The sequence below is a fragment of the Leopardus geoffroyi genome, chromosome D4, assembly GCF_018350155.1.
Source record: "Leopardus geoffroyi isolate Oge1 chromosome D4, O.geoffroyi_Oge1_pat1.0, whole genome shotgun sequence".
Lineage (NCBI taxonomy): Eukaryota > Metazoa > Chordata > Mammalia > Carnivora > Felidae > Leopardus > Leopardus geoffroyi.
The window spans coordinates 50370582-50383119 of record NC_059342.1 but is presented as its reverse complement, the minus strand read 5'-3'; the positions used below and the strand labels follow the sequence as shown (position 1 = coordinate 50383119).

Below are 12538 nucleotides of genomic sequence, written 5' to 3'. Positions count from 1 at the left end.
CCCCTGTTCATGCTCTGTCTCTCTCTGTCCCAAAAATAAATAAACGTTGGAAAAAAAAAATTAAAAAAAAAATAAAAACCCTCAAGAAAGTTGGGATAGAGGGAACATACCTTAATGTCATAAAATCCATATGTGAAAGGCCCACAGCTAATATCCTCAATGGGAAAAAACTAAGAGCTTTCCCACTGAATTAGGAACACGACAGAGATGTCCATTCTCACCACTGTTGTTTAACATAGTGTTAGAAGTCCTAGCCTCAGCAAATAAGACAACAAAATGAAATAAAAGGCATCCAAATTGGCAAAGAACTCAAACTTTTACTTCTCACAGATGGCATGATACTCTACGTGGAAAACCCAAAAGACTCCACCAAAAAATTGCTAAAGCTGATAAATGAATTCATCAAAGTTGCAGGATATAAAATCAATGTACAGACATCAGTCACATTTCTATTCACCAATAATGAAGCAACACAAAGAGATCAAGGTATCAATCCCAAGGTATCAAGGTATCAATCCCATTTACAACTGCATCAAGAACGATAAAATACCTAGGAACAAACTTAACCAAAGAGGTAAAAGATCTGTATGCTGAAAATTTCACTATAGAAAGCTTATGAAAGCAATTGAAGAAGACACAAAGAAATAGAAAAACATTCCATGTGCATGGATTGGCAGAACAAATATTGTTAAACTGTTGATACTACCCAAAGAAATCTACACATTCAATGCAATCCCAATCAAAATAGCACCGGCATTCTTCACAGAGCTAGAACAAAAAATCCTAAAATTTGTATGGAACCACAAAAGACCACGAATAGCCAAAGTAATGTTGAAAAAGAAAACCAAATCGGAGGCATCAGAATCCCAGACTTTAGCCCCTTCTACAAAGCTGTAATCATCAAGACAGTATGGTACTGGCACAAACACAGACACATAGAGCAATGAAATGGAATAGAGAACTCAGAAATGGACCCACAAATACATAGCCAACTAATCTTCGACAAAGCAGAAAAGAGTATCCGATGGAAAAAAAGACAGTCTCTTTAGCAAACAGTGCTGGGAGAACTGGACAGCAACATGCAGAAGAATGAAACTGGAACACTTTTTTACACTATATACAACAGTAAATGCAAAATGGATGAAAGACTTAAATGTGAGACAGGAAATCATCAAAATCCTAGAGGAGAAAACAGGCAGCAACCTCTTTGATCTCGGCTGCAACTTCTTACTTGACATGTCTCTGAAGGCAAGGGAAATAAAAGCAAAAATGAACTACTGGGACCTCATCAAGATAAAAAGCTGCACAGCAAAGGAAATAATCAACAAAACTAAAAGACAACCGACGGAATGGGAGGAGATACACGCAAATGACATATCATATAAAGTGTTAGTATCAAAAATCTATAAAGAACCTACCAAACTCAACACCTAAAAAACACATAATCCAGTTAAGAAGTGGGAAGATATGAATACACACTTTTCCAAAAAAGACATCCAGATGGCCAACAGACACGTGAAAAGGTGCTCAACATCACTAATCATCAGGGAAATACAAATCAAAACTACACTGAGGTATCACCTCACATGGGTAAGAGTGGCCTAAATTAACAGCTCAGGAAACAAGAGATGTTGGTGAAGATGTGGAGAAAAGGGAACCCTCTTGCACTGTTGGTGGGAATGCAAACTGGTGCAGCCACTCTAGAAAACTGTGTGGAGGTTACTCAAAAAATTAAAACTAGAACTAACCTATAACCCAGCTACAACCCAGCAATTATGCTATTTATCCAAAGGATACAGGAGTGCTGATTCAAAGGGGCACATGCAACCCAATGTTTACAGCAGCACTAGCAACAATAACCAAATTATGGAAAGGGCCCAAGTGTTCATCAACTGATGAATGGATAAAGATGTGGTATATATGTATACAATGGAATAATACTCAGCAATGAAAAGAATGAAGTCTTACCATTTGTAATGACATGATAGAGCCAGAACATATTATGCTAAGTGAAATAAGTCAGTCAGAGAAAGACAGGTATCTATGATTTCTCTCAAATGTGGAATTTGAGAAACTTAACAGATAACCATAGAGGAAGGGAAGGGAAGGAAAAATAATATACAGAGAGAGAGGCAAACCATAAGAGACTCTTAAATACAGAGAACAAACTGAGGGTTGATGGGGCTAGGTTAGGGGATGAAGGGTGGGGGAAATGGGTAATGGGCATTGAGGAGGGCACTTGCTGGAATGAGCACTGGGTGTTGTATGTAAATGATGAATCATGGGAATCTACTCCTGAAGTGAAGACTACACTGTATGTTAGCTAACTTGAGGGGAAAAAAAAAAATTCTACGTTAACTATATTTCAAGAAAAATAAAGTAAAATTTTTTTAAAAATTAATTTTATGTGTAGACATTATATAATAACCTCAAAACTGGAAAGGAATTAAATATCCACATTTTTGTCCCTATTTGACCATAGGAAATGGTTGAATAAGTTACAGTATATTTTAAAAAGTAGTTTACAGAACAGTATTTATAATTCCATTTTGTAAAACAAAAAAGTCTGAGAATTATATAAGAAACAATAACAATGGTTATCTCCATATGATGTGATATTATAGTTCATTTTTATGTTGTTATTTTTACAATTCAGTGTTTTCAGCATTATTGTGGTAAGTATATACTACCTTCAAAATCAGAAAAAATAAATTTTCATTTTTAAATTATAATTACATATAAATTCTATCATGAGATAGCCAAGTGTCAAAGGGCTGACATCATTCAGCAAGCATTCATATCATTACTCTACATGATTCTCTACTTCAGGTCTGTAAAATCCAATATAACATTAGACAATCTGAGGAAAGGACAAAAGACTGTCCTCTTGTCAGTTCATACAGCATGGACAAGTTAGAAAGGTAGGAGACAACCTGAGGTTGTTTCAAAATATCCTTCTTTTGTTTATCTTCCATTCTTTCTTTACTTTTTCCCCTACTCTGTCAAAGAGTCAAGTAGTAGATTAAATATGTAGTAGACATTTTAGATAGGGATTGTATATAACCATAGTCATTCATTTTGCTTATCATTAATTGTTAGGTGGTGGTCTCTAATCTTGTCAGCTAACATAGTTCTTAAGTGATTCTGAGAATTACTTGGTTATTATACTGGGGGCCAACAACAGTAACACATGTCAAAGAATATGTTGGACACAGGAACACTGTCAACCACAAATACAAATGAAATGAGTTCAGGGTTATCATGAGTGATCTTTGGAAGAGAATGCTACATCTCTTCCTGGGCAAACTTTACCAAATGAAAATATAGAGAAGTATAAATTAAAACTGCGCATATTAAAAGGAATTACTATATATATGTATTCACATGGAAATATATTATTAAAAATAAAGGACAAGATAAATAAAAATGTGTATAGTATTATCATTATTTTAGAAAATATTAAAACCATATAATCTTATATGCATGTGTGTTAGTGTTTGTCAATGAACAGAAAAAAATCTTAAAGGGTATATACGTCACACTGTTAACAATAGTTATACCTGAGGTAGGAGGGAACTCTGACACTTTTCCTTTGTATGATTTACAACAGGCCATCAATATTTTTAAATTTTTTTTTTTTTCAACGTTTATTTATTTTTGGGACAGAGAGAGACAGAGCACGAACGGGGGAGGGGCAGAGAGAGAGGGAGACACAGAATCGGAAACAGGCTCCAGGCTCTGAGCCATCAGCCCAGAGCCTGACGCGGGGCTCGAACTCACGGACCGCGAGATCGTGACCTGGCTGAAGTCGGACGCCTAACCGACTGCGCCACCCAGGGGCGCCACCCCATATTTTTAAAACTGCAAACATTAAATGGGTAAAGCACCTGGCATGGAGTAAGCGGCCAATAAGTGTCAGATTCTTTTATAAATATTTAATTAACAAGCATAAATTTTTACTAAAATAAAAATTCTTACTAGCTCAGTACCACGTACATGAAGGTTTTAGAAAAATCATTTCAGTGTAAGTTGACGATGCTGGTAATATCAGCTGAAACTCTAGAAAAATCTGAAACCTTTAAGAAAATCTGATTTTTAACAAAATTATTCCCTCCAAAATTTATTGTCCTTCTTATGAACTAAAAACAGGACGACCCAGTATTATCTCTGGTTTGCAGTTAGCCTACTGTGTAAACTTCACAGATAAGGAGTCAAAACCACCTTACATGGAGTCAAAATCATCTGCTACAACCATAAGAAAAATTAATATGAATATTTTGGTACATTTACTTCTCTGTAAATAAATGTACGTTTTTATGTTCAACTGGCACCACACTGCTTTTTTTTCATTTAATACTGTATTATAAAGATATATACTTTCCTCAAATACTTTGAAAATAATTTTTAATGACTACCTAATAGCCAGTTATAGGGACAGATATATCATAATTTATTTAAGGTTTGCCTGTTACAAGGTAAGTTGCTTTCAAATTTTCACTGTTATAATGAAACTGTAACAATGATCTTTTATAGGATATCACTCTGCTTAGAATTATCAGTTTACAAAGTTTATCCAATTTTTTCTAATGTGGTGTTTCTCTTACTGATTTATGACACTCCCCATCTTACACTAAGCTATTAACATTTACTAGTTTGTTTGTTTGTTTCCAGGCTGCTGTGGCAACCAAAATATTGTTTTACTTATTACTTATATTTTTCTATTAGAATACTGCACTTTTATTTTTGTTTTTTATTGCTCTAAATGAATTCTGGAATAGTTTTACAATGATATTCCCCACTCTCCCCAAAAGAAATCTCATGTAATTTTGATTTAACATAGGGTTCATAGTGTTTAATTACAGAAAGAGCTCTTACCAGTTCATAAAGTTTTTTCATTTTACAATTCTCAACTCTATTTATGACATATATGTTGCAGATATTTTTATCAGTTTGTCATTTTTCTTTTAACTTTATTGTGTTTTTTTCAATTTTTAAAAATTCAAATATATAAATATAAACATACTTTCCTTTTCAGTACTTGGTGTTTCTGTTTTACAAAGGCCGAGTCCACACCAAGTTTATATGAAATACTTGCCTGTATTTTCTTCTAGAACATTTATGGTTTCATTTTTTAAATATAAAGTTTCTAAAATACCTAGAATTCTGTGTGAGGGAGGGGTCAATTTTTAAAAATAAATGGCTTACCCATTACTTGAATAAACTATTGAATACTTCATGCTTTTCCAACTATTTTGAAATGTTACCTTCATCACTAATTACATATGTTTGATTCTGTTTCTCATCTATTCCATTTCATTTAATTCAGGCACCAATAAGCTATACCACTTAAATTATTGTACCTTTAAAATAAATTTGAATATCAATGTGAGAAGGTATATTCTCTCAATAATGTCTTTTAGGGGTGCCTAGGTGGCTCAGTCAGTTAAGCGTCCAACTCTTGATTTCAGTTCCGATCATGATCTCATGGTTCGTGAAATTGAGCACCCACACTGGGCTCCGTGCTGACAGTGTGGAGCCTGCCTGGGATTCTCTCTCTCTCGCTTTACTCCTCTCCTACTCGCACTCTCTCTCTCAAAATAAATAAATTTTTAAAAATGTCTTTCAGACATCCTCCCACATTTATACTTCTAGGTATCCCCCCAAAAAATGCCAAAACATATGTAATAGTATGTTGATGGAATAAAGAAAGAACAAAGAAGAATCTCTTATTATAGACAGGCTTTCCATCTTCTAGTAGGACATATGCATGAGAATTAAACAGATTTGTTTGAAACTTACTCCAGTTGCCACTCGAATACTTGCTGATGGGGGTCGTATTCCAGAAGGAGGTCTTCCAGTCAACCCCATTCCACCTCGTGAAACAGGGCGAGCTGCTGAAGGTTTGTGATTACTGGCCATCATTTGTTTACTTTCACCACTATTTGGAAACAAGAAACAGTTCAATTCTCCTTTAATGTCTCCTATAGCAACACACTGGAGATCCACATAGCTTTCCTTCAAACATTTAATCCACAATGACTTGTCTTGCAAATTGTCATTCCAGGTACTACTACAAGGCTAAACCAGCTTCATTTCGTTCAAATATGAAAGTAATGTTCAATTTAGAGTGGAACTATGAAATCATTTATCATATGCCTTCCTCATTTCCCTATTTTTTACCAAAATGTAAGCCTCTCTAATTACCTATCTCTCTTGAGCTCTTCCCATACTCTACTAAAATTTCTCTTTTCTGACATATCCAGCACGTTTCTTCCCTATTTTTTTTTCCACAGGGAAAAATGATGATTCACTCCTTTATATTCTAAACCCTGTTATCAGATCTTTCATTTTACTCTTTGCCTTAATAGAATCCCAACTTGCTGCAAAACACTTTCAGTGAAGGCTGTTTTAGCTTCTCAATCCATAATTCCAAAGCAAAGGAGTGCACAGCATTCCCGTTGCTCCCCAGTGTCACTTTTAAAACATTAATCTTCCAAATCTTCCTTTGAGGACCAAGGAATGCAACCTTACTGCCTTGGATCTTTCCTGGTTCCTTTTATGTTAGGGACCTCCTGATTTCTCCCCCTATCTTTACTAAAGTCTTTTATACCTAGTTCAAGTCTCTCTACTCCAGTCCCACCAATGTCCTGGATGACTTCCATAGGGATACTTGCTTCAATATCTAACATTTTAGGTCACAGTTCCCTAAATTTTAGTAACCATCTCAACTCCATTTCACTCATCCATAGCTATGGCTAGACCTGGAGCTTGTCATCATCTGGAATTGTTTCATCTCAATACCAAATGAAATATTTCATTGGTATTCTTTATACCCATCTTATCTTTATTCTCACTCTATCTCCCTTTAAACCCGCTCCTCAATTCACTCATCCTCTCCCGGTTTACCAGCCCCCTCCTTTACTCATCAGAATATATTATTCAAAGTTTTGGCTGATGATTTAGAATAGCACTTTTCAGATTATGGGTCATGACTTGTTAGTGGGTTGTGAAAACAAGTTGGTAGGTTTTGCCCAATATGCTTTAAACATGAAGTAAAAAATGTAAGAAGGGTGACTGAGTGGCTCAGTCAGTTAAGCACCTGACTCTAGATTTCAGCTCAGATCATGATCTCATGGTTTGTGAGTTCCAGCTCTGTATCAGGCTCTATACTAACAGTTTGGAGCCTACTTGGGATTCTCTCTCCCTCTCTGCCCCTCCTCCACTCTCTCTCTCTCTCTCTCTCTCTCTCTCTCTCGCAAAAATAAACATTAAAAAAAATTTAAGAGGGGCACCTGAGTGGCTCAGTTGGTTAAGCGTCTGACTTCGGCTCAGGTCATGACCTCACAGTTCGTGAGTTCGAGCCCCACGTCAGGCTATGTGCTGACAGCTCGGAGCCTGGAGCCTGCTTGGGATTCTGTCTCCCTCTCTCTCGTTGCCCCACCCCTGCTTGCTCTCTGTCTCTCAAAACTGAATAAACATTACAAAAAAAAGTTTTTTTTTTAATGTAAGAGTTCACTGCATATAGGAAGGGTATTGTTTCGTTACATTTTTGTTTCAGTTATACTTATGTAAATTTACACATTAGCGAAAAAAATACTTCATTGCTAAAAAATGCTAACCCTCATCTTCATCTAAGCTTTCAGCAAGTCCTAATCACTAATCACAGATGACTATTACAAATATAGTAACAATGCATAGTCTGACATATCTCCAGAATTACCAAAATGTGACAGACATGAAGCGAGCAAATGCTGTTGGGAACATGGCACTTATAGACTCGCTTGACACAGGTTTGCCACAAACCTTCAATGTGTAAAAAGCGCATTATTGGAGAAGCTCAAGAAAATGAAGTACGGCTGTTGTCCATGTAAAATTTAAGTCTATTATTCTAGCTTTCCTGACAACTTTAAGAAAATGTACAACATATAGAATTTCCAGGGGCGCCTGGGTGGCTCAGTCTGTTAAGCCTCCAACTTCAGCTCGGGTCATGATCCCTGGGTTTGTGAGTTTGAGCCCCGTATCGGGCTCTGTGGAACAGCTCAGAGCCTGGAGCCTGCTTCAGATTCTGCGTCTCCCTCTCTCTCTACCCCTTTCCTGCTCACACTCTGTGTCTCTCTCTGTCAAAAGTAAATAAACATTTCAAAATTAAAAAAAAAAAAAAAAAAGAATTTCCACCTGACTGTCTCTACCACTGCTTTACTATTTTACTATCTTGGAGAAAGCCTAGCATTAGATCAGTCCCAGGAGATAAAATAAAAAGAACGGTCACTCCTAACAGACAGGCCACTAACTCCTCCGTTATTCACGCAAATCAGAGACGGAGCCTAGCCTTTGGTTCCAGAAAAATGAGAGACACAAACCTTAGCTCTGACAGTTATCCCCACTGGATGTGGGTCCTCATCTGTAAGACCCATGCGTGGCAATGGGCTGTGGCCTGAAGAGCTGTTGTGAACATTAAAGATACTATATAAAAACATCGGCTTCCTAATTATTACTACCAGGATCCTCCCTAAACCAGCCATTTTAACATATACCAACAACTGGCAAGTTGCTAATAAAAGACACAAATCTATTGCTTCGAGTGAAATCCCTCAGCCCACGGTGAATTTTCTCTTTGAGGCTCTTGGATCCTTCCCTCCGGTCTCGCCTCGGCAGGTTTCCTTAGGGGACTGACTGAGGTGATCTCTCCACACGCTCTGCCGGCCTGGAGTCCGACTTCCCAGGCCTGGCACAGGCTGAGAGAACCGCTAAGAGCCGAAAAGTGTGGATTTGTTTTTGTTTGGAGCGGATCAGCTTCTCCAAGGTAAGAAAAGCGGCTCCGGAGGGACTGAGAGAGAGATAGATGGGACCTGGGATTTCTCACCTCCCTGGAAGTGTCAGGAGAAAAGCTGTAGCGGTGACGGGCGTTCGAACCTGTCTCCGAGGCCGCCACCCCTGGCTGAGCCCACCAGTCGGCCAGAGCACCGTTAGCTCACTTCGCCACTGCAAGCTGCCCTCGCGCAGCTTTCCTGGGTCCTCAGAACTAACCACTAGCGGCTACGCGCGGCTACGTATCCCGGCAACGGGGGCGGGACGAAGAGAGGACCCGCCTTCTGATTGGCCAATCTTCGGCTTCTGACCCTGGTAACACCAAACGGAACGAGAATAACCTGTTCTCGCGAGATTGGAGATCTAATTTTTGTTGTCGGACTATCTCCAGTCTTTTTTCTGAAACAAACAGAAAACGGCGACTTGAGTAGGAAAGTACATTTTGTCTGAAAACCTTAGTATTTATAATCAAAGTCACCTTTCTGATTGTGTGCCTGACCTGCATTTACTCCTACCGAGTTTTATTATATCGCTATGTCACCTCGTATGTGACATGATATGTGTTATCGTGTAATAAGACTTTTTAATAACTGTTTTTAGTTACTTGTGGTAGGCAGCGTTATACTATCTTTTTACTTCTTATTAGAGGTAGTTATCCTTCCTGTTAGGTCTGCGCAACGTACACATTACATTAAGTATAGATGTGTTTCTGGTGACATCTATTCCTCGTTTCAGTGGAAACTTCCTATCTTTAAACTTCCTTTCAAAGTTATTTTGATCCAAGTTTGTGAAGGATGAATTAAATGGACAGTTGGTCTTAAAAATAACTATTTTAGAATCAATGTGTAAAGAAACACCATGTAGGGGTGCCTGGGTGGCTCAGTCGGTTGGGCACCCGACTTTGGCTCGGGTCACGATCCCATGGCTTGTGAGTTCGAGCCCCAGGTCGGGCTCTGTGCTGATAGCTCGGAGCCCGGAGCCTCCTTTGGATTCCGTGTCTCATTCTCTGTCTGTCCCTCCCCTGCTTCTGCTCTGCCTCTCTATGTCTCTCAAAAATAAAGGTAAAAAAATTAAAAAAAAAAAAAAAGAAACACAATGTAAAAAAAACAACAACAACAAACAACTACTTTATCTCAAATCCCACATCTCTAATAAAGTAACTTGGAGTTTTCTTCCAGTCTTTCTATGTAGAGAAAGCTTAAATGTGATTGCAACTATAATCATAACGTACGTACGTATTGGACTTTCAACGTTTTTCACATTTCCAACTTGCATACATTATTTATAAACTAGATTTATTTTTGAATGTGCCTGCCTTCAAGTAGTTTAAAATGAATGCAACAAAATGAAATGTCACGTGGCTGAATTATCACTTCAAGTTCGTAAAATATTTTTATGTAATTTTCCCATTTGAGCCCAACAAATTTGTAGTGTCCTTTAGTGACTATACAGGAGGAATCCACATAACAAATTTTACTAACTGGACTTTATTTACTGTTAGTTCCCCATATTTTTGCCTCTCCATAATTTGCTGCTTCTAAAGACTTAAAGTCCTTTTCTTCAGTAAATATTGTTCCTTTGTTAACTTGTTCTGTAAGTCCAGATTCTAGCCACCTCTTTGAGTACTCATTTTTGAGTTTCTCCCTTGCATATATGAGATATGTATGTTAATAAATTTTTCTCTTATTAACCTCTTTTGTTGCAACACCCCGCGCAAAGCCTACAAAGGTAGAAAGAAAAAAGATTGTTTCCTTCCCTACAACCTCTGCCCAACTACTCGGTACACAGAATTGTCTGAATCAACTGACATTATGGAGATTTTTTCCCTGAGTGCCTTCAGACACATGGAAGGAGGACGCAGCATTTGTCATTTGTATGCAGATGTGACAGTTGAGATAAATGTTTTAAATCTGAGAATTGCTTAACACGTAAGATATTTTAATTTTTTAGAGTACCGAGAACCCAGCTTAGTGTTAGGATTTAAGGCAAACGACTGTTTACAACTTGGTCCCAAACTCTGTCGTTTTAATTAAAAAACAATGTTGAACTTCCAAAAGTCTCAGGCGATTCCACAGAAGTTCTGGAGAAGTCGCAAAAGGGTTACCCTGACAAAACGTTCAGAACCATTTCTCTCAACCAGAAGGGAGCGCGCAGCTCCTGAAATCAAATCTTAAAATATCCGGATTCGGCGCGCCTGCGGTTCCCGCCCCACTGCGCGTGGCATTGTGGGATTTGTAGTCCCAGCGCGCATCTCGTACTACAATAAACTGTTCAGCCAGGACTCGGCAAGGACGCGGGCTCGAAAAGGAGCCGGATTGGGGCGATCGGGCCCAACGGCCGGGCACTGTTATCTCTTCCTCGGCGGATCGTCCAGGGCGCGGGAAGGAAACGAGCTTCAGCTCGGCCTTGCCCTCAGCAGTCGGGACGCACACGCTTTGCGTCATGGCGGGCTGAGACAGATGATGAAATCCGGTGTACATGTCAGGGTTGCTGTGTCACTCGGCCCGTTCGGCGTTTCCCTTCCCCGTCGCCCTTCCGCACCGGCTCTAGGGCTCTTCCGGTCCTCAGCCGCCCCTCACCTGCAGGCCCCTCGCCCGCCGCGCCCCGGCGCACTCCTGGCCTCTTCTGCGGACTGATTTCGCGCGGTGCCTGGGCCCCGGGTGCCGGACCGACAAGGGCCATGGCGAGCGGTGCCGCCAGGTACCGGCTGAGTTGCTCGCTCCCGGGCCACGAGCTGGATGTGCGGGGCCTGGTATGCAGCCTCTATCCGCCGGGGGCCTTTGTGTCCGTGTCCCGAGACCGCACCACCCGTCTCTGGGTCCCAGACAGGTGAGCGCTGCGAGTCCGTCTGTCCCCGCCTGTCCCCACCACCCACCCCTGGCAGTGTTGCAAGCTTCCTATTGCTGGTGGGACGAGAGGGCCCCTCCCCTGCTGTATCCTGTACTGTTCCCGGCCTTGCCTCCGGTCCGCGCTCCCTCACAGTTCTGAGAGCACTGGCACTCTGGGCGCACAGTGTTAGGAAACCTGTGAGATTTAGGTGGAAAGAGCACCGCTTTAGGATTACAGAGACGTACATTCTTGTCCTAATTTGACCACTTAACGAGTGGGTGACCTTGGACGAAGCTCTTATCTTTTGGGCGATGATTTGCCATGTTTCTTTCAGATTTGAAAATTTACTGATGCCAGGTGCACCCCCCCATTAGACATTGTGAAAACATCTGACATGTAATTGAAGTAAATCCTCTTCTTTCCCTAGAATGTGCTCTGTAATCTTCCCTCAAATTTAATTTTTGATAATTGCGTTGCAGAAAGTTGCATTTGGCACGTCTCCTTGTCCAAATAAGTTTCTTAGTCTGGGGTCTGTGGTGGGCTCGGATGGAGGGGATGAAAGTTTCAATATGTTTTATGGATGTGTGAGGATGTGCTGTTTTCTTGAAAGAAAGTCCATTGCCTTCAAAAGGTTGTCAGGTTAACCAAAAAGAGAAATTAAGAAACTGAAGGTTAAGCTCCAGTCCAAATCAAGTTCAAGGGGTCGGTCCTGATTTGGCTGGTTGTAACAGGAAATTTATGACCTGGAAGACAGATTTCAGTTCAGAAAGAGAAAATTTGAGGTGATCTACTTTGTTATGTAGTAACTCTCCCATTAGTATAGGTTTCACTCAGAGTTTGGGTAGCCATGCATAAATTCAGATGTTAACTCTTGGTTGAGTCTCTACTATTTGTTTAGATC

General features: G+C 39.7%; 2 protein-coding genes across 6 annotated transcripts in view; one reads left to right on the top strand and one right to left on the bottom strand.

Moving 5' to 3' along the window:
- The window catches only part of IFT74 (intraflagellar transport 74), a 91586-nt gene extending 82563 nt beyond the window's left edge, over positions 1–9023 (bottom strand). For 2 of the 3 annotated variants that reach the window (XM_045467644.1, XM_045467646.1), the window contains exons 1-2: positions 8864–9021; positions 5800–5942 (exon numbers count right to left, since the gene is read on the bottom strand). In XM_045467644.1, the coding sequence (XP_045323600.1) occupies positions 5800–5922 (123 nt within the window). In that variant the 5' untranslated portion in view covers positions 5923–5942; positions 8864–9021. Of the gene's footprint in view, positions 1–5799; positions 5943–8863 lie in introns of all 3 variants that reach the window. The other variant, XM_045467645.1, reaches the window with a different exon arrangement.
- A 2024-nt stretch (positions 9024–11047) lies between these two features.
- The window catches only part of PLAA (phospholipase A2 activating protein), a 41727-nt gene continuing 40236 nt past the window's right edge, over positions 11048–12538 (top strand). For 2 of the 3 annotated variants that reach the window (XM_045467330.1, XM_045467328.1), the window contains exon 1: positions 11173–11637. In XM_045467330.1, coding sequence (XP_045323286.1) covers positions 11489–11637 — 149 coding nt within the window. In that variant the 5' untranslated portion in view covers positions 11173–11488. Of the gene's footprint in view, positions 11638–12538 lie in introns of all 3 variants that reach the window. The other variant, XM_045467327.1, reaches the window with a different exon arrangement.